At 41.9% G+C, this 22,220-nt stretch overlaps 1 protein-coding gene across 5 annotated transcripts in view; it reads right to left on the bottom strand.

Moving 5' to 3' along the window:
* GSAP (gamma-secretase activating protein) overlaps nucleotides 1–22,220 on the bottom strand; it is an 88,647-nt gene that overhangs the window by 7,166 nt on the left and 59,261 nt on the right. For all 5 annotated transcript variants that reach the window (XM_004390062.2, XM_023725031.1, XM_023725034.1 and 2 more), the window contains 8 exons: nucleotides 22,054–22,107; nucleotides 13,883–14,011; nucleotides 13,021–13,079; nucleotides 12,082–12,113; nucleotides 9,123–9,184; nucleotides 5,753–5,848; nucleotides 3,426–3,496; nucleotides 2,868–2,962 (listed from right to left, as the gene is read on the bottom strand). In XM_004390062.2, coding sequence (XP_004390119.1) covers nucleotides 2,868–2,962; nucleotides 3,426–3,496; nucleotides 5,753–5,848; nucleotides 9,123–9,184; nucleotides 12,082–12,113; nucleotides 13,021–13,079; nucleotides 13,883–14,011; nucleotides 22,054–22,107 — 598 coding nt within the window. The remainder of the gene's footprint in view (nucleotides 1–2,867; nucleotides 2,963–3,425; nucleotides 3,497–5,752; nucleotides 5,849–9,122; nucleotides 9,185–12,081; nucleotides 12,114–13,020; nucleotides 13,080–13,882; nucleotides 14,012–22,053; nucleotides 22,108–22,220) is intronic.

A 22,220-nucleotide genomic window follows, 5' to 3' on the forward strand; every position in this document is an offset into this window, starting at 1 on the left:
CAGTAGGCCTGGAAAACAAGTATACTTACCCATCTACACATACCAATACCCTGTATTTATACACACAAGCACACATACACGAACGATCCAGTGTCACTCACCTCATCCCCACCTCTATTTCCACGTCACATGAGGTGCAGTGGGTTAAAGAGTGTTCCCCCAAAGTTCGTATCTACCTGGAACTTCAGAATGTGACCTTACTGGGAAACAGGGTCTTTGCAAATGTAATTATTTAAGAATCTCAAGATAAAATCATCCTGGATTTAGGGTGGACCCTAAATCCAATGAACAGTGTTCTTATAAGAGGAGAGGACACAGAGAGAGGCAAGGGGAAGACGGCCACGGGAAGACGGCTGACACAGCCGTTACATCTACACTAATAATTCTCACTAATAATTCTCAATCACTACAGATAACATTTTTCTATGTTTTCCCTCCTTATCCCTGTAAAGAAATGAAAGTTCTGTAGAAAGTGGATTTTTACAATCTTCCAGGCATAATATTGTCCCCAGTAAGACAGTTTCATTTAGTAATAAAAGGGGCTTAAACACCCATGGTGGGCAAATCTGAAGCCATCAATCTGTTCCTCTACCAAGTTTTTGTGTTAATGATAACTAGAATTTAAGCCAGAAAACAATAAAGAGTTTTCATGAAATTCCTTCACTCTTTCTAGAGGGCACCTCACAATTCATATTCCATTGGGATAATTTCAGATGCCTACAAAGTTAATGGAAACTCCTTTTGTGCCTCCATCTACAAACAGACCTTATAAAGTGAGGTGTATAGATGGAGGAATCGTGTCTGTCAGTTTGTCGTATGGTGGGGGCTTGTGTGTTCCTATGATGCTGGAAGCCATGCCACCAATATTCAAATACCAGCAGGGTCACCTATGGCAGACAGGTTTCAGCTGAGCTTCCAGACTAAGACAAGGAAGAAGGACCCAGTAGTCTACTTTGAAAAGGATTAGCCAGTGAAAACCTCATGAATAGCAGTGGAACACTGTCTGATATAGTGCCGAAAGATGAGCCCCTTAACAATGGGCTCAAGTATAACAGTGATTGTGAGGATGGCGCAGGACCTGGCAGTGTTTGGTTCTCTTGTACACAGGGTCGCTATGAGTCGGAACAGACTCAACGGCAGCTAACAACAACAACAGATGGAGGAATTGAGAAGGATTCTAAACTACAACAAACACGTCACAAATGCAGAGAAGCTGAGATGTGCTGAGGGGATTCTTTGTGCCCAGAAATAATCAATGTTTCAACATCAACTAATTGAAATAGAATATAAAACTCAAGAGGTAACACAGAAAAAGTAGTTAAAAACAGATATTTTGAGTCAGACTGCCTGGATTTAACACTGGCTCTGTCACTTGATAGCTGTGTGACTTTAGGCAAGTTACTTAACCTTTCTGTGCCTCTGAAAGGTTGTGAAATGGAAACAATTAGGAGGAACCATGTGAAAGTGCTATTTTTGTTAGTCCAAAAAAAATGGTTGGATATCGACAATTTAGGAGCTCTGATGGCGTAGTGGTTAAGGGCTTGGCTGCTAACCAAAAGGTCGGCAGTTCAAATCCACCATCTGCTCCTTGGAAACCCTATGGGAGAGTTCTACTCTGTCCTATAAGGTTGCTATGAGTCGGACCCGACTCTATGGCACCTAACAACAACAACAACATTGACAATTTAATGTAGTTCAATCTAAATTCCTATAACTTTGAGTTGTTATGAAAATTAAATGTGTTCATTTATGTGAAGTATTTAGAACAATATCTGGCACAAAATGATTACCACGTAAGTGTTAGTTTAAAATAAACAAAAGAAAGAACAAATGAATGATGGCTGGATAAAAAAAAACAAAACCAAACCACTGCTGTCGAGTCGATTCCGATTCATAGTGACAGAGTAGGACAGAGTAGCAGAGTAGAACTGCCCCATAGGGTTTCCAAGGCTGTAAATCTTTATGGAAGCTGACTGCCACATCTTTCTCCCTTGGAGCGGCTGGTAGGTTCAAACCGCTGACGTTTTGGTTAGCAGCTGAGCACTTAACCACCGTGCCCCCAGGGCTCCATTTAATGGATAGATAGATGGATATGGATGAATGAATGAATTAAGTAAAACCAGCTGATATATATTATGTAGCGGTAGATATCGTAAAGCTGAACACTTACCAGAACTTATATATAATAAACACAAGGCAGGTAGTTTATAGCAAACAGGAACTTACTTATTTCTTATAGTGAGCAGTGATTTATATGCACATCTTCCCAACTAGACTTTTGTTAATCTTTGTAACTGCACAGTTCTAGCACAGTACATGGCACGTAATAGTTGCTCAACAAATAGTTGTTGATTGAATGGAAAAATGACCAATTGAATGACTACATGACGTGTCCCAGTGGCTGCTTTGAGGCCTGACTTGATTCTGTTTCAGAATCCTACGGGAAATTCTTTTAGCTTCCAAGCACATAAGAATCAGCTCAAATCTTGGCACCCAGCCAGACCCACTTCCTTCGGTGTGTTAATCTTCAGACATCTCATATAAACAAGGCCTGGAAACATCAGAGAAAGCGAGCTCCAGGGTTGCCCTAAATCAGCTCCACTGGTTCAAATTATCCTAGAAAGTTGCACGGGACCAACGTATGCTCCCTAAACTTGGCTCCAAGTTATGGTATAGTTTAACAGTCAGGGGAGATCTGGTCATCAGAGACCAACCCTCAGGCCTGTCTCTCACAGTGACACCAGACACACAACTTCTCACACACAGGCTTTCTCATCATGAAATTCATGATGTGCCAAAGTCCAGGGGGCATGTGAAGAAGAAAAAAAGAAATTATTACTCCAAAGAATAAAAGAGACAAGACTTACCAGGAGGCAGAGGTAAAAACAAACTGTTGGTAGCTTCCAAAATCCTGGTCATGAGGTGAAAGACTGCAAACTCAGCAGCACTGCCACGCCTATCACTGGGTAACAGTACAAAGCAACATGTCAGCCAAGAGCTCATTGCTAAACACCCTTCTGTCCTAAGCAGTGGCTGTAAGTACCACATACGAGGGCTTTCATGCTAACCACATGCCCTGTAGAAAGCCCCATAAATATGACAACTACCACCAGTCCAGTGCCTAGAGTCTAAGCAGACAGTAGGCACATAAATTATAAATTATGTTAATGTAAATTCCCTTTCTTGGCAGCACTGAACTCATGTGTTCCCTCCCCCCTCATCAACTATATGCCAAGGAAGGATGATGGGTGAAGTGACGGTCATAACATTAAAGGCTGTGTACACAGCTAAGATAGATGGGGTTGGACTGGTGAGAACAGCTTTGAACTGGTAAGTTTACAACATGTTTTGCCAAAACAGGCAGCAATCAGGGCTCTGCTGGCTCTTTGTACACATGATAAAGAGAGTGAGAAATACTTGCGTACAAGTGTAGAACCCAGGGATGAAGATTATGTTTCCTCCAACTGGCTTCCAATATGCAGCAAATGAGATCCAGCTAGAGGGCAAGGACAGCGGTTAACCTCTGCTTGCACCTTTCCCTCGTGGCCCCGCAGTGACCCCTCCACAGCTCTAACAGGCAAGTTCAGGGCAGTGGGCATCGAGGCTGCAGCCAGGACCCAGACCAGCCTTCCTGAGGTCAGTTCTGAGGCACTGGAATCCCAAATGGAAAGACTGAACCTGAGGCTAACACAGCAGGCTCTGTCTGTATGGACAATGTCCCCAGCTAAGCTTCCCCAGCCAGCTAACTGGCCGTGCAGGCCTTCGTCCATCAGTGAAGGTCAAGTGCTGCTGGGTTTTCTCTAAGTCTGCAGCTAGTGCCAACAGCTACCAGTCAGAAGAAAGGAGACACAGAATAGAATGGAGGTCAAGAGTATGGACTGTGGACTAAGACTAGTTTCAAGTTCAGGTTCTACATTTTACTAGATGTATAACCCTAGATAAGTTAACTATCCTCTCCAAGTCTTGGTGTCCTCATCTGTAAAATGAGGGAAAAAACACTTAATAGGGTTGTAAACAACCTGACTGTAACAGAGGTGGTCAATAAATCATAATCATAGTCAGCCAAAGTAGATAGCCTTCTTTGCTTTACAGCTTTATGCAGAAACCCATTTTAGCTTTGCAACAAGTTTGGAAGCAGAAGGGCAATCCCCACGGTGCTGTTATGAGCCATGAATCCATGCCTTGCACCTGTGGGCTAAGGACTGGGGGAGGGGGGGATGGATCAGAAAGGGTCTCCATAGGTGCACAGGCAAACACTATTTATCCTCAGTGACAGAGATGCTCAGTTTCTCTTTGGCTGAAGACAGGTAGATAACACAAACGATATAAGCAGGTTCTGCAGCAACTTCCTTGGATTTGTTTTAGAAAGGTTGTCCAGCCAGCCTCCTCAGAGGGAAGTGGGAAATATGCTGGTTGCTGGGCAGGGGCAGGCAGATTTGGCCTCAATTAGTTACTGATGCGTCGGGAAAGTCAGTGGCACTGAGCTTTCTGAGAACACACCTGTATCATGTCTGGTCCTATTGGTTCTAGGGATTGTTAACACAAACTAGTGTTAAAACTTTTATGTTATTAACCAGGAGGAAGAATGATTATTGAACCAAAACCCTCTTAATACTCAAAAAGGTGAGATTTAAAGTCAACAGTGGGTGTGTTAAATAGTGGTGTGTTATTAGTTAAAAGACAAAGAAAGCAAGTTAATATCAACATTGGGAAAGATCAGTAATGCATTTATAAAGTGGGTTCCTTGGTACAGTTCTACTGGGAAGAAGAATTTTTTAAGAAAAGAGTCAATATTCTCATTATAGATATCAGTATATGAGAATATCAACTGCTCCTAATATAATAAAGGCTATAAAAATCAACCTTACTACAGAAATTCAAAGATAAATGTATTTAATAACAGGTACTAATTACTGCAATAAAAACATGACACTTTAATATTAAACACCAAGAGATAAAATCAGGGTCATTTCTAATAAATTTAACAAATCTTCCAGAGTTCAGCACATAAATATATGCCTGCTTACTAGCCTACTGACATACTTGGAGAAATATTAGAGTGTTACTTCTCTTTCTGTATATTTAAATATTTTCTTTTAAATTTGTCATTTATAATATTTCTATTTTCTAAGCAGGGTCAGGCCTCAATGCCATATGCTTTTTGGAAAAAGACAGCCTCAAAACTCAATCTAGCCACATCATTTCTATTTACACATGGACTGGTGTTATTAATTTGGATTTACACCATTGCAATAAGCAGATACCAGGTAAATGAGCTACCAATCATATCAGCAGACTCTACTGTGGCAGTATTTATACAACTGAGCTGTAATCTGGCCTAGCTGGTCTGTTGCAGCTAATTAAAAATTGAAGTTCGAGTTCTCTCATGCCTGCATAAGCCTCAATGTAAAGAAATCACTACCTGGTGTTTAATAAGGTGCTGGAAGATGCCAAGATGAGATGTGAACATTTGGCAACCATGCTGAATTTATCACTGTCCTATGCTTCCATGAGTGTTTAATCACTATTTGAAGTAAGGACTAAAAACCACCTTCCAAAACCAAATCCCCTTTGTTTAGTGGTTCTTATTTCCCTTTCTTCAATTTACAGCACCAAATATACTGGTTTAAGAATGGAAGCCCTCCAAAAACAGAACTTGAAAAAATGTGGATGGCTTCACTGAACCACATACTGGGAACAATATACTGGGGTGGGGTGTGGGAGGGGAAGGAGGACAAAAAGCAAAACCAACCAGTTTTGAAATGTAGTCCAGAACCATCTGTTCAATTTTCTTCTTTTCTACACCTTGTAGGTGTCTCAAAAGGTGGTCTTTTAGTTCAGACACCATCTGAAAATAGGATATGGATTAGATAAGTCAAAAGCTACTCACTCACATATACAAGTAGCTTGAATTAGATTCACTTATTGGCATTCCTTATCAATATGAAAAATACTGTGTGTGAAGATCCCACTGTCCTCAATGTATAACCCTCAATATCAGTCTGACAGATGATCAACACCAGACAAGTTGTGGGATGACATCAAGGACATCATACATGAAGAAAGCAAAAAGGTCATTAAAAAGACAGGAAAGAAAGAAAAGACCAAACTGGATGTCAGAAGAGACTCTGAAACTTGTGCTTGAATGTAAAGTAGCTAAAATGAATGGATGAGATGATGAAGTAAAAAAGCTGAACAGAAGATTTCAAAGGGTGGTTCGAGAAGACAAAGCAAAGTATTACAATGAAATGTGCAAAGACCTGGAATTAGAAAACCAAAAGGGAAGAACATGCTTGGCATTTCTCAAGCTGAAAGAACTGAAGGAAAAATTCAAGCCTCGAATTGCAATATTGAAGGATTCAATGGGCAAAATATTGAACGATGCAGGAAGCATCAAAAGCAGATGGAAGGAATACACAGAGTCACTGTACCAAACAGGTTTGGTCAATGTTCAACGATTTCAGGAAGTAGCATATGATTAAGAACCAATGGCATTGTAGGAAGATGTCCACGCTGCACTGAAAGCATTGGTGAAAAACAAGGCTCCAGGAACTGACAGAATACCAACTGAGATGTTTCAACAAATGGATGCAACACTGGAAGTGCTCACTTGTCTATGCCAAGAAATTTGGAAGAGAGCTACCTGGCCAACTGACTAGAAGAGATCCGTATTCATGCCCATTCCAAAAAAAGGTGATTAAACAGAATTTGGAAATTATCGAACAATATCATTAATATCACACACAAGTAAGATTTTGCTAAAGATCATTCAAAAACAGTTGCAGCAGTACATAGACAGGGACTTCCAGAAATTCAAGCCAGATTCAGAAGATGACATGGAATTAGCAATATCATTGCTGATGTCAGATGGATCTTGGCTGAAAGCACAGAATACCAGAAAGATGTTTACCTGTGTTTTATTAATTATGCAAAGGCATTTGACTGTGTGGACCATAACAAATTATGGGTATTATGAACAATGAGAATTCCAGAACACTTAATTGTACTCATGAGGAACCTGCATATAGACCAAGAAGCAGTCATTTGAAAAGAACAAGGGGATACTACATGGTTTAAAATCAAGAAAAGTGTGTATCAGGGTTGTATCCTTTCATCATATTTATTCAATCTGTATGCTGAGCAAATAATACGAGAAGCTGGACTATATGAAGAAGAACGAGGCATCAGGATTGGAGGAAGAATTATTAACAACCTGTGATATGCAGATGATACAACCTTGCCTGCTGAAAGCGAAGAAGACTTGAAGCACTTTTTGATGATGATCAAAGACTACTACAGCCTTTAATATGGATTACACCTCAACTTAAAGAAAACAAAAATCCTCACAACTGAACCAAGAAACAACATCATGATAAACAGAAAATACTAAAGTTGTCAAGGACTTCATTTTACATGAATCCATAATCAACGCCCATGGAAGCAGCAGTCAAGAAATCAAATGACATATTGCATTAGGCAAATCTGCTGCAAAATACCTCTTTGAGGTGTTATAAAGCAAAGATGTCACTTTGATGACTAAGGTGTGCCTGACCCAAGCCACGGTATTTTCAACTGCCTTATATGCCTATGAAAGCTGGACAGTGAATAAGGAAGACCAAAGAAGAATTGATGCCTTTGAATTATGGTGTTGGCAAAGAATATTGAATATACCCTGGACTTCCAGAAGAATAAACAAATCTTTCTTGGAAGAAGTACAGCCAGAATGCTCCTTAGAAGTGAGGATAGCAAGATTTCATCTCATGTACTTGGAACATGTTATCAGGAGGGACCAGTCCGTGGAGAAGGACATCATGATTGGTAAAGTAGAGGGTCAGTGAAAAAGAGAAGACCCTCAACAAGATGGATTGACACAGTGGCTGCAGCAATGGACTCAAACATAGCAAGTACTGTGAGGATGGCGCAGGACCAGGCAGTGTTTCGTTCTGTTTTATGTAGGGTCGCTATGAGTTGGAACCAACTCGACAGCACCTAACAACAACAACGTTTTTCTCAAGAGGAACTACTTATGATTCACCAAAGCCCACTGAGCAGCTGAGGGTCAGGCTCTAGCCTCTGATGAGAATTCTCCAAAGAAGAGGCTGGTGCCAGTCAACAACTTGGAAATCAAAGGCTTTGGGACCTGCAAAAGGATTGAAATCTACTGCTCCTGGAGAACTACAGCCCTGGGAACTAACAAGAACAACTCTAAACATGAAGTGATTGTGCTAACAGGGGCAGTGCTTTGGGGTGTTTTAAAGTACAGAGGCAGGAGTATAAAGAAAATGCACGAGGTACCTCACTCTTCACACTTCAGACACTACATTTAAACAGTAAATGCAGGCCCCTGGCAAACAAAAGCCATGATATATTCATTCTAATGCCTCCAAAAGGCTTGTTTCTATACGCTTTCTGTTCTGATAATCCTCAGGGTTCCCTAATCAGTGGCTGACATTCTCATTCCCCCAATCTTTTGGTTTTCTCTTTCTTTCTCCTTCACTTTTCCTGCTTTTCTCTCTTTGGCCTAGATGCCCTGATCATCTTGAGGCCCCCTTGGCTGAAAGAGATCTTTGCTCCAATAAACAGCCCATGAGAACTGGACAACTTACATCACAAGTGTATGTATCTTTCTATTTTAGCAGATTCACATAGAGGATGCATTGAGTAAAGCCTAGATCACAGCCTTCAGGGCCAAGGCAGAGTGATATATATACTATTTCAATTCAGTCTCCTGCATGTGCTAAAAGATTAGACTTAAAAAGAAATTTTTTTTTTAATTAAAAAGAGCACACTTTTTTGTGCTCTTCAAATTTTCTACAATAACCTTCAAGATAAAAATTAAAGTCAGCCATAATCCTATCACCTCTATTAACATTTGGGAGGTTATTTTCTTTTTTCGGTTGTGCATACCCATTCTAATGTTCTGTAATCTGCTTTTTTTCATGCAACAGTTTTCTTATGTCATTAAATATTCTTTTACCACATAAGATCTAATGACTGGCAGCAAATATTTCTTGAAAGAATGGGTAAAAAATAAGATGAGAATGAGAAGTACAGTTTAGCCCTTTCCCCTTTTCTTGGGGTGCAGCGTTGACCGGTACCCAAAGAGCCCACAGACCACTTACGAGCCCCACGAGCAGCCTCTGGTGGTTGTCTTCCTCCTGGAAGAGGGGCGTTAGTCTTGGCTCTGAAATAAAACAGCAACAAGTCTAGCAGGGTGATTTTCAGGAAATGGGCCTGAAGGAAGAGGAATCAGCCTGGGTTTCCCTTCTCTAAATCACTGGGAAAACTTTTAAACTTCCATGATAGGATGAAAATTTTTCATTAGATAACTGTTACCCCGTCCTACAAGCTGAACTTCTCACTCAGGTGATTACAGAGAGGGCTCTGTGAAACAGAGAGGTAAGGACTGGGAAAGAAAGAAAACTAGGAACACATTCCCCAGTCCCAGCAGGGTTTGCCTTTGATTTTCTCTTCAACACTAAAACTCACCACTGCTAAGGACCTCTGCTTCACTGGCACAGAGGCACTTGGGCTCTCTCTTAACCCTAAGAGGGGAGTAAACTGAGGGATGGGGGCTTGCTGGAAAGATCGCATGGCTCCCTTCTGCTTTCTTTCCCCAGAATTCTGTAACTTTGGGAGTTACCGGGCTGAGGGAACTGGCCAATTACTATGGTCAGTAATCTTAATTTGCACTAGTTATCAGACTGAGAAGATCAAGATGGAAAAATGATATGTAAGGTTAAATCAAATGCCATTTTCTCCACTCTGATTTGCACTGCACTAGGGTTGCCATAAGGAGCCCTGGTGGCACAGTGGTTAAGTGCTCAGCTGCTAACCAAAAGGTCAGCGGTTTGAACCCACCAGCCGCTCCACGGAAGATGTGGCAGTCTGCTTCCATAGAGACTAGTCTTAGAAACCTTATGGGCAGTTTTACTCTGTACTATAGGGTCACCATGAATCGGAATCAGTTTGATGGCAATAGGTAAGGGTTGCCATAAGGAACCCTGGTGGCGCAGTGGTTAAGGACTCAGCTGCTAACCAAAAGATCAGCAATTTGAACCCACCCAGCAGCTCCGCAAGAGAAAGACCTGGTTATCTACTTCCATAAAGATTACAGCCTAGAAAACCCTACAGAGCAGTTCTACTTTGTCACATGGGGTTGCTATGAGTCAAAATTGACTCGACAGCACCTAACAACAACAACAGGGTTGCCATGAGTTGGAGTCAATTTGGTGGCAACTGGTTTGTTTTATTTTGTTTTGTTTTGTGGGGGCGGTTAGGGGGAGGTTTAGCAAGGATGAAGGAGCAGGCAAACACAGGTCTCCTTCTAGGAGTTGCCCGAACACTCATTCCCGCGCTTCCTCTCCCAGATGCCTGAGGCACAGGGCCGGTCAAGAGGGCAGGACCACCCTAGTCAGTGGTCTGATGACTCCTTCTGGGAGGGCATGGATGCCTTTTGATCCCTCAGGATAAATCCTCTCTGAATTCTACACAAGGCTTAAGATTAAGATGAAGCAATTTAAGACTTGAGCCCAGCAGCCCTGAATTTCATACAAAATGTTCCATTTCAGTCAGTGACAGCTCTCTTCGTGCGAAACTAGTACAAGCAAAGCAGAGAGAGGAAGGGGGAGAGCTTCCTAATGTGCATTAAGACAGAATGCCCAGTGACAGGGTACAAACAGGCCTGGACTACAGCTGCAGAAGTAGCTCTGTAAGTGCGGGCTGGAGGGGCGGACACAACAAAAACTCAACCAGGCCAGCAACATTTCCCATATTGCAAAACCCCTACCCACACAAGGAGGATGACCATGAATCACACATTCACGCCCCTGTCCGCTAGGCAGGACTCATGCTCACTGCTCTTGCTTGGTTAGGTAGGGCCTGGTAACAAGGGCTCAGGATCCAGATCACAAAGCTGGTTCCCCCAGGGCTGTTCAGTGAGGCCAGGCTCTAGCGGCTGGTGCAGGAAGACAAGCTCACCATCATGGTTCACATGTGGCTGCGCGCTCAGCTGCGGGGATGTGCAGCAATGCATTATATAATTTCCATATGATCACCCAACATACATCTAAAACATTCAGCCCACAAAACAGAAGTGGGATATAAAAACAATAGCTTTTTTTTTTTTTTTTTTTAATGAAGGCTGACCTTTATGAGGCATGAAAGACACCGGGTTCACTGACAACCGTAAAAAGGCTGGTACCTGAATATGCTCAGCATTCCTTTCCCCCAGTCTCAGCTGGCTAAGTACCCTAGTGTGTCAACACTTAACTCAGATGTCACCCCCTCTGGGAAGCTTCTTCTGAGCCCCCTCCCTCTCCCAAGCATCCCCACCTCCTGCATCCCTCACTTCATTTTGAAATTATACAATAACATACCTTCCTCACACACCAGTGATAAAGCAGCTGCCTCACATGCCCCAGGTGCTATGCTATGTGCTGTATACATTGCCCCATTTACTCTCATTTTCTCCTCACTCTAGCCCTGAGGAGGACAATGCACAAAATGCATAAATGACTTGCCCAGGAGCACATGGTGAACAGTGGCTGAGCTGGAATTGAAGTCCAGTTCTGTCCAACTCCCAAGCCTATGTGCTTCCCCCATAACCACACTGCTACCTGGAGGTTCCTCATCTTTGTGCTCCTAGGTGGGAAACTAGTGCCTGCCCAAGTTGTATCAAAGGGAAAGGAGCACACACAAGACAAATACACTTGTATGATTAGACAGCTGGAGAGAAAGCAGCCCCAAGCCAAGGAGGTTGCCAGAGCACATTCGGTGGGTACAGCCGGAGGGCACGTTAATTAGAACAATTATATAAGACGAATGAAAGAAAACCAGAGTGCCAACACCAGGAACTTCTCCAGCAAAAGCACATTTAGTGGCTTTCCCTGAAGGTCCTGGTGCCAAGACAGACATGGGAAGAGCCATGTGGCCACTTTAACAGGAAGATATTAAGGGTTCTGCCTTCACTACGCTATTAGAAATGATTTTCTCCCAACCCCAAGTGGTAGGAAAAAGAAGAGTGTTAAAAACAAAACACTGACTGACATCCAGAAGGCTTTATTACAGGTCTTTTCTTACCCAAACTCCTTGCTTCTAGGTTAAAAATCACCCTACAAAGAAATTAGTCAATGTTATTCACACAGGAAGTATTATTAAAAAAAAAAAAATTAAGGCCACAACACCGTACAAAAATACCCTCCTTTAAACACCTACAAAACCACTGCAGTAACTGTTCTAAAGCCATTGAAAACATCAAAAACTTTAATCAACTTGGCAAAAGCCACATTTGGCAATTATAAAAACTTAGAACTCTTTTGTGCAAACGACTGCAATAACTTAGAACAATTGCAGCTCTCAGTTATTGGAAATAATGGGAACAGAAAATAGAACAGGGGTTGGAATGGGGCCTATACTTGTAGCACTGTGAGATGATTCATCTCTTCAGAAAATATTCTTTCAAAATAAGAGCAAGCTCATCAGCCTACTTTTAAAAATCACTTTAAAAAGCCCACTTTTTACAATCAGCCTACTGTCTGTCCTCCCCCAAAGTGCTCAATTAATAAGAGCTTTCTTTACCACTTGGCGTAGTAGTTAAGAGCTATGGCTGCTAACCAAAAGGCTGGCAGTTTGAATCCACCAGGTGCTCCTTGGAAACCCTATGGGGCAGTTCTACTCTGTCCTTTATGAGTCGGAATTGACCAGACAGCAATGGGTTTGGCTTTTTCTTTTTCTTTATCACTTAACCATTGTAAATCATCCCTCGCAGGGTAGAAATCTATAAGGTTTAACATATGAAATTCTCTCCCCAGGAATAGCCCCTTTCCCTTACCACAGTCCCTGAAGACCACAGACGCCAACTCCGGAATAGGGCAACAGTGGCTACAGTTGTTAAGCTGACAGCATCATTTTGTGGAGGATACACATCAAAAGTAAGCTACTCCCAGGAATGGAGAGTAGCCAACAAAGTGACTAAAAGATAACCACCTTAGAGATGCAATAACCTTTCACTTTACTTACTTCATTGCATTATCGAGAATATTCCTCACATATGCTGTGGACCTTCTTTTTCCTGTTTTCTAGGGGTGAGAACATGTCAGGGTGTGAACGGTGAAGGTTTTGTGGGTGACATTTTTCACAGCAAGGACACAACGCAATATAGTTAAGAGCTTCAGAATAAAGAAATATACTTTCCAGATAATAGAACACCTAGATTTTTTAAAAAAATTTTTAAACTTTTTATCCTGAAACAAATATAGATACACAGGAAGTGTCAGAAATAGTACAGAGAGATCCCATCACCCAGTCTTCCCCAATAGTTATATCTTACACAACTATAGCATAATATCAAAATCAGGGAACTGGCATTAGTACAATGTATGTGTATAGTTCAGTATCATTTTATCACCTGTGTAGATTCCCGCAACTACCACCGCAATCCAGGTACAGAACCATCCCATCACCACAAAGATCTCCCTTCTGCTACTCCTGTAGAGTCACACTCAACCTCTTCATCCCTGAATCATCCCTAACCCCTGGAAACCACTAATTTGAGAACACCTAGATTTTTTTTTTTAATCAATTTTTAATTGCACAAGTAATGAAAGAACATACGTCAGACCCGGAAATTAATCCTATTACTACTGTGAACATGCTGCGTGTGCCTTAACCTCTCTGCCCTTCAGTTTCCTCCTCGGGAGAATAGAGATCATAGAAGGGGCTCTGTTTGCCTATTGCAAGGTCAGCAGCAAGAATGTAAAAACACCTGGCTGTTGGCAAGAGTGCTGAAAATGCATACCGCCTTTATGGTTTAGGGACATCTCCTGGATCTAATAATACACAAAGCTTTTGCTTCTTGCTTTCTTCTAAACCCCACACATACCTCTTCCGAGATCAGGTTGTTCCATTCTTTCCTGATCACGCTGTTGTTATAGTGGAGGTGTGGCTTGGCGTACTTAACATATTCTAGGTTGTAGTTCAGTTTTTCCCAGTAGCCCTTAAAGCTGTGCACCTGTAAGAGACAAAAACATCAGTGGGCTTGAGAAACAAGCCAGGTGGCTCAAACTACCCAGCAACGGTCACACAGCCTTGCTAGAGAACGGGGTCCACTTTACTCCACAGCTCTTACAAGACAACATTTCTGAGGTGAATACTTCCCAAGAGCGATGCCATTCTAGTCCCACCAGGAATTCTAAAATAAAGAGACTTAAGGAATCTTGCCTTCCTCACTTCATTTTCTAGCCCCCTTTTACAATAGAGAGAACTGGTGCTTACTTCCCAAAACCAGTATCACCCCCTGGGTTAAGCCTAAACAGGGAAGCCTATACTAAACACATCAACTCATTTCCTCCCCCAGAGAACCATTTCTCTAACTTAGGTTCTGTCAACAATGCCATGTTCAGTCAGAGAATGTTCACAAAATTTAGGACACATGGGGTAGGCTTACTTTCCCACTAAGTGTATTTACTTCCAAGGACATTTTTCAAAACCTAAGTAATTAAAAAGGTAAAATGAACTAGTTTCACACTCAGTTGTCAAATACTCCAAAACAAAAAGCAGTTGCAGCTCTAGCTAGGTCTTTGAATTACTGACATAATTGTACTACCCTTAAGCAAAAATTGTCTATTACATCATTTTAAAATAATAAAAAACAATGTTAATATATTTTTAATGTTGAATATAACTGACACCTTTTTTTTTAATCAATGAAGACGGATTTATGATACAGACTTTCTCGCCAAAATATGTGCATTTATAAAAGATTTGACAGGGGCCAGGAGTACAATCTGTGGCCATAAATGAAGTGAGCTAATGCCTCCTTGACTATATTGCAAGACAAATGAACTCCTAAATAAAATACTCCTCAATTAAGAAAAATACCCTTAAGTTAGATAATAGCACTTAAGTCATGAACACTGCCTGGTATTTTGCACAGGACATATGCAATAAAAGTCGTTCCTTCCCTTCCCCTCTTCTTGGTTGGACATTTTATGGTAATTTACTATCACATTATACAAATTCTTACTGAAAGGATAGTGATAATCGGTTCAAAATGGATTTTGGATTATCAGTAAAATGAGTTACATAATAATATTACAACTTGCTGTTTTAGAAGCCTGAAATGCCTGTCATCCAGCCAACATCCCTTCTCCCTGAGACAGGAAAACTTTTTCCAAGAAAGTGTCATCTCCAGAGGAAACAGGGACACTGGAGTCAGCTCTTACTCCCCACTTGAACTGCCTCACTCACCTGTGCTTTCCCTTACCATTTAGTTGTAAGAAATGTACCTTTCACCATTTGACCTTTCTTGCACTGAAAAAAAGTAATTAAAATAAACCTGCAGACATTTGGCAGGAATAGGTTCCTGACAGAACTCACTACAGCTTTCTTGCTTCTCTACATCCGGGCTCGGGGCATGTGTGCCAAAACCGGATAACTAATTGGTGTTGTACTGACATCTAGTGGCCACTTAAGCTATTAACTCTTACACATGGGGTCACCATGAGTTGGAATTTACTGGATGGCAATGGGTCAAGTTTGGTGGGTTTTTTTGTTTTGTTTTGTGTTTTGACTTTGCCACAGGAGTCTCAGGGTGCCGTCCATCCAGGCCTTGCCCAGGACAAGAGAGGGGAGGGAAGGCACACTGGTACCCTCCCGCCTGCCATCCGAGCCTGCCCCCTCAGGCCAAATGCCATCCAGCTATCAGAAGACTCACTAACACACTCACACTGTGGCTCCTAAGGAAAGATCTTTCCCAAATTACCTTCCTTCTCTTCACTCCCCCATTAAAGAATCCCTTTCTTCATAACCTTTTCTCAGCTGAAATCAAACAGATAAAGCACAGTGCTTGCCAAGTCCATGGACAGGCTTCAAAGGGGCTCCAGAACTCACTGTATGTAAAATTGAGTGGTATGCATTTATGTGGGCATTTTTCTGGGAAGAAGGTTTACAGCTTGCACCAGATTTTCAAAGGAATCCATCGCCCAGAAAAGCTCAAAGCCACTGAGTTATAAGGAAAATAATTTGAGTTTAAAAACAAACAACTCCTTACATTTAAATAAGAAAATCTGTAAGCCAAACATCCCAGGCATATTTTCATATGAACTCACTGGCCTGGATGTTATGATACAGATATTAGGAGTATACAGAGAAAAACAATTAGGGCCCTATGTCGCTACTAGATAAGTCAGGAATTTTTTTTATGTTACAGAAATTCACAGAGATCATTGTAAACTGAGGAGTCTATTTGGGAGCCTGGGCTCAAAGGATGAAACAGGATTTGAATGAAAGATAAGAGAGGATATCCTTTGAGTGAAAGATTATGTGGATTCTGGGGTTAGACCAGAGGCATAGCATTAGGCAGATCAGAGAAAACAACCAGCAGCACTTCATTCTCACTCCATGGTGAAGATATCCACCTCTAATGTGTGATTCCCAACCTTGCCTGCCCATTGGAACCACCTGGGGAGCTTTAAAAAAATGAGGTTTGGGTCCCATCCCTAGAGATTTGATTGCTAGGCCCTGAGCCTCTCGTAGACGTTTCCCTGGTGATCCCAATATTCAGGCAGGGCTCAGAACACTGCTTCAGCATGGCCAAGCAATCCCAGTCTCCCTCCCACCTCAAACATGTTACTCAATCTACACCTCTGGCTTAAAGGCTAATAAAGAACTCGCCTGTCCAAGGCTTGTGATTGTGTTGTTAAATAGGAGATAAGGTTAAAGAGGAAGCTTAGGGCCCATCTGCAAGAATCTTAAATGCTAAGTTAACACCAGCATGTTCATTCACCCAGAGAATAAAAGTAGCTCCAAGATAAAACCTGAGATGTTGTAACCTAGTATGGAATCTACACAATCACATCCTAACAGGCAAAGCATACCATCTCACCACTTATGCTCAGTGCTGGCCCTCAGAGCACAGAAAACTGTGCCTCAGAACCAGTCAGCTAGCCCTTATGGAACATGGTGAGTACTGTCCTCATCAAGAAATAACAACAGTGTAAAGTGGAAGCCATGACACCAAGAAACTGGCGAAAGCCAGTCACTTAAAAAAAAATCCATGATGCTTAAAACAATACACTTTATAAGTCATAGACTAAACAGTGCTTTATAAGAAAAATAACCACAAATTTAGCTATTTATGGGTAACTCTGAGTTACAGTAGGAGCCCTGGTGGTGCCGTAGTTAAATACTCAGCTGTTAACAGAAAGGTCAGCGGATCGAACCCACCAGCTGCTCCACAGGATAAAGATGTGGCAGTCGGCTTCCGTAAAGACTTACAGCCTTGGAAACTCTATGGGGCAGGTCTACTCTATGCATCAGAATCAACTCAATGACAATGGGTTTTCTGGTGTTAGAAGCAACCAGATACTTAAGGAATGGCCCAGGAACATTTTTCTGCACAAAGGAGAGTTTTAAATTTTGAATTTGAAAGAAGAAAAATTATTTCAAGTCTCTTCTTCAGAAATAATCTCGTTTGGTCTCTTAGGATAACAGGAAACCATTACCAAATACAGTTCATTACAAATATTAATTAACAAAGGACCAAAGTGTTCCCCACGAAGGAACTGCTTCCTATTTAGGACTTGGTTTGCCAGATGATCTCTTAAAAAAAAAAAAAAAAAAAAGGGCACTGTGGCACTCACCACTCACTCATCTGAAAATTACTGCCAGAAAAAAAAAAAATCTGCCTTTCATTTCTGAAATGGCTGCTGGCTTTGGTCCTACTTCTGCTGATTAACCAGCATCTTCTTACAGGGGAGGAAGCCAACTCGGAGAGAACCATTTACTCTGTGCACCAGCACTGAACTAGTAGAGCTAAAGCATCCATCCAGTTTGGCTCTTCAGTGGATCCTATCTCTGGATCAGCTTTTACTTGCCGTCCAGAGAAATACTGCAACCCCTTATCTCTGGCACATACACACACACACAAACCCGAAACCAATTCCGACTCATGGTGACTCCACGTGTGTCATAGTAGAGCTGTGCTCCATAGGATTTTCGATGGCTGATTTTTCTCCTGAGGCACCTCTGGGTGGATCGGAACCTCCAACCTTTCCGCTAGCAGAGCGTTAACTGTTCTCCGTAAAGCTAGCAATACACTGTCCTAAGCCAAGCTGCTCTGAACAAGAATATCCACTGTGCGCAGGACCAGGGCCTGGGAACCCTTGAGCCTGCCTGCTAAGGAGACTGTACACTGCAAGTGCAAAGTCTCCTGTTTATAAATGGATTTCCTCTTTCCTCAACAGTTAGAAATAAATCCCTCTTCTTTGCCCAGCAAGGCAGTTCTGTTAGCCATTTTTAATGGGATGGGTTTTTTTTTTAATGAAATCACTAAATATGACAAATTATTGCATCTCACAGTCAGCATATACCCTGAGAAAGCCACTGCTAAGATAACTCTCTCCTCTTAACCTTATGAATTAAACACTATGTCCTCAACCAAAACTATGAATAGAAGCTGCACAGCCTAGTGGCTGGTAGGAGAAGAACAAAAACAAGAATCCTTGATCCTGTGTCTGTTTCTCAATTTCACCGTCTGGGAAGTAGACTGAAGTACCTGCATCTCTACAGGAATGAATTCACCAGCCTGATGTTCTGTTTCTAATAAGCATTATTTCTTTGCTGCATCGTAAAATTATGCTTTAGAATATTTACTGAACTCTGTCCCAGAAAATATATGTACAGACTGAACTTTGGTAATCTATTAATATTTCTCACATAACCAATTGACATTTCCAGTGATGTTACATCCTTGTCAAAGCAACAATTCTAATTTTAAAAACTGTAAGCTATTACTATGTGATTGTGTTGATACTTCGGATCTCTAACAAACCTTTTCATTAAGTGATGATGGCTGTCTGTATTGGAGGAATCAAGGAAAAAGGTGTCTTTTGTGTTTTACTAAGTAATTAATTGTACTCATGCCTACCCAGTTGAACAGTATTTTTAAACATTTTTTAAGTGAACAGACATAGTTAAATAAGCCTCTGAATGGAGAAGAGCTCAGGTATCACCTACCCTTTTCCTAACTGCTCAGGGGCAGTAAGCTCCTGATAGACACTTGCAGTAACACCTGCGCTTCTGAGTGGCCATAAGTGGTGCAGGGCTTTAAGTCTTTCTGGCCTTCCCAGTTTCTGAGTCAGGTAGTTAATAATCTCTAAACAAGCGATCGAATACACTAAAGATGCTCGACTCAAATACCTTGGGGGAAATGCTCCACTTCCCATTCACAGCATGCTCATTCAATTTTTATCTCTATACTCAAGTAGGTTATTGTTTCCATTGTTTGTTTTCTTTTAATCCTTACATGCTTCCTTGGTTGGATAATCTTAATGGGTTCTCTTCTCACTAGAAAATCAAGGGCAAGTTTTTCCTTTTATAAGAGTGCCACTTCCCCAGGGCAACCCACGTCTTTAAGAAGGGATAAAACCATGCTTCAGGAGGTCATTCTTGATGACATTCCTTTTAAGTCAAGTACCCTGCTTCAATCTACTTCTTGTTCAATTTTTTTAATGCTTTGGGAAACCATTTTGTAAGTGAGGAAGATTTTTGTCTTTCAGGTGACACTCTTCTTTAAGTGGTTTATCTGCTCTAATATTTTCATATATTAAACGTTTGTAAAGTGCTCCACTTCACACTAGAATTATTTGCAGACTGAGCAGGAGAAAAGTGCATTTCTGGTTTCATTTTGCCCTTACCTACCCGACTCCTTACCAGGGCAGAATGGAAGCAAATGTGATCAGCATCAATAGGGGTCCCTCAGGCCACAAGGAAAGTCTGGCAGCAATCACACATTCTAAAGGTAACTTGTGATTCAGGTCATGGATATTCAGAACCAACTTTAGCAAGTAAGCATGACAAGAACAGCCACATAACTGGGGCTGGGGAGGGAGGAGCAGAGAGTGGGATGTGCCACTGCAACCAGGTCCATCATAAAATAATTAAGCTGGGACTTGGGGTAGAGGAAGTAGGTCAAAGGCAAAGGCAGAAGCTTAAAGTGAATGGGATGATGCAAGTTGAGATGGGGAAATAAAAGAGATTCAAGGCCAGGTGTCCTGTAAGCTGGAAGGTACTGATTAGGTACTGTGCTCAGTGATTAGGATGGGGTAGGGGTAGGGGTGGGGAGATTCTGGTCAAACCAAACCCAGTACTATTCTCTCCTAAGGCAAGGCCAGTCACAGCAGCACATCCAGTGGGATCCTATGCAGTGATTAGAAATCATTATTATCAAGTCTATGTAGCATCACAACTGATATCACAGCAACTTGATATGATAATTTGTAATATTTATGAAATATCTCTAGATCACTATTAAACCCATTGCCGTCGAGTCGATTCTGACTCATAGCTACCCTACAGGACAGAGTAGAACTGCCCCACAGGGTTTCCAAGGAGCGCCTGGTGGATTCCAACTGCCGACCTTTTGGTTAGAGCCAAACGCTTAACCACTGTACCAGCAGGGGCCCCTAGATGGCCATTACAGCTAGGTAAAATATGCATACCTATGACAAAGACAAAAAGAAATGGGGGGAGGGGGACGATAGGCAGTCGATATGCTAGGAACTGTAGAATTGTGGGTGACGTTTCTTAAAAATTTCTTCAGTAGTTTGTTATTTGTCCATTGAATACATTATGGGTTTGGCAGGGATAGTGGTAGAGGCAGAAATAATAAAATGAAAGGATGGAGTCTCTTAATAAGAACCTTTGAAACTATTAATAAAACACTTTTTATCCCCTTCATCTTACTGCTTTAGCAGGGCTTGACCGTGGTCCCACACTTTTGCCTAGAAACACAGCTTGTCAGTCTATCTTTAAGGGACTCTTCTGGGACCAAAACCCAAACCATTAGTCACCTCGCCCCGGTCTGCCCTCTCTCACCCCCCAGTGCATCACTGTGACCTCAAAAGCTCACGGATTTCCCCAGTGTCCAGGCTTGGCCTGGCCTTCATATGTCCAAAGAAATCGAATATAAATAAAAGGCAGCAGCATAGTGAGCTGCCTACTGCCAAAAGTTGAGATTTCCCAGTACACGACAAGCTATAATTAACAGAAGGCAATGCCGAAAACAACAAAGGAGCTTCTAGGAAGCTATGATAAAATACTCCCCAGTATTTAACTACATATGAATTCTTTTCTACTCACCCCACCCCACCTCACTCTCACTATTGTGCTCACACTCTTCTGAAACCACCAGACTGCAGAAAGACACTAGGAGCTACAGCTCAGCAGGCAGGAAGAAGGTGCACAGAAGCTTGACTGAGGCCACATAGTGAGCCAATACAGCTCATTCTTGAGAAACAGAAAAGCTGTTCTTAGAACCAGAAGGAAATGAGATAATCTCAACTCACGTTACTTAATGGCTTTAAGATTGAAGCCTGTGTGTGTGGATGTGGATGCATGCATGTGCAGGGAGTGTGTGTGTATGTTGAGGGAGTGACAGCACAAATGAAGTAAAAACGGCTACCAGGCCTTCTAAAGATAATTTACAAAAATTCCAGTACAGACTGGTTTGAGTGGCAGTGGCGAGTACTAGGCAGCATGGTTTAAGTTGAGCCGTGTAGTTTTCTCCTATCTTCAGAAAACTTCCGTCTTCAAAGAGTGTTCCTAAGAATGGCCGTAATACCACATTCAGTGACCAAAACCAAAACTAAACCAGTTGCTGTCGAGTCAATTCTGATTCATGGCAACCCTGTACATGTCAGAGTAGAACTGTGCTCCATAGGGTTTTCAATAGCTGATTTTTCAGAAGTAGATCGCCAGGCCTGTCTTCTGAAGCACCCTGGGTAGACTCAAACCACCAACCTTTCGGTTAGCAGTTGAATACATTAACCGTTTGCACCATCCAGGGACTTACTCAGTGAGTACTCACTCACTTAGGAAGGATTCTCTAGAAAACCAGTCCTTACCCTTTACTCCCATCCTTCCCCAGCAGTTCGTAATCCCTTTTCGACCTGACAAAACTCACGGCCAAAGTTTAACTCCAGGTCGAGTGTGGAGGCAAGCAAGGAGGCCATGCATGTCTGGGCTTTTGTCTCTCACTATTAAGGGACTTACCTTCATAAGAGGCAACGCAATCTCTTCTGTCACAAGGGTTATTCCAGGGATTTCCTATGGTGGGAAAAACACACACACAACCTGCTAAATGCATCAACAACCACAGGCTCAGGCCTTCAGGAAGTGCTTTCCCCATAGACAGAAGCTGATGGTGGTCCTGTTCTCCC

This window comes from Trichechus manatus, unplaced genomic scaffold (assembly GCF_000243295.1).
Source record: "Trichechus manatus latirostris isolate Lorelei unplaced genomic scaffold, TriManLat1.0 scaffold00280, whole genome shotgun sequence".
Taxonomy (NCBI): Eukaryota; Metazoa; Chordata; class Mammalia; order Sirenia; family Trichechidae; genus Trichechus; species Trichechus manatus.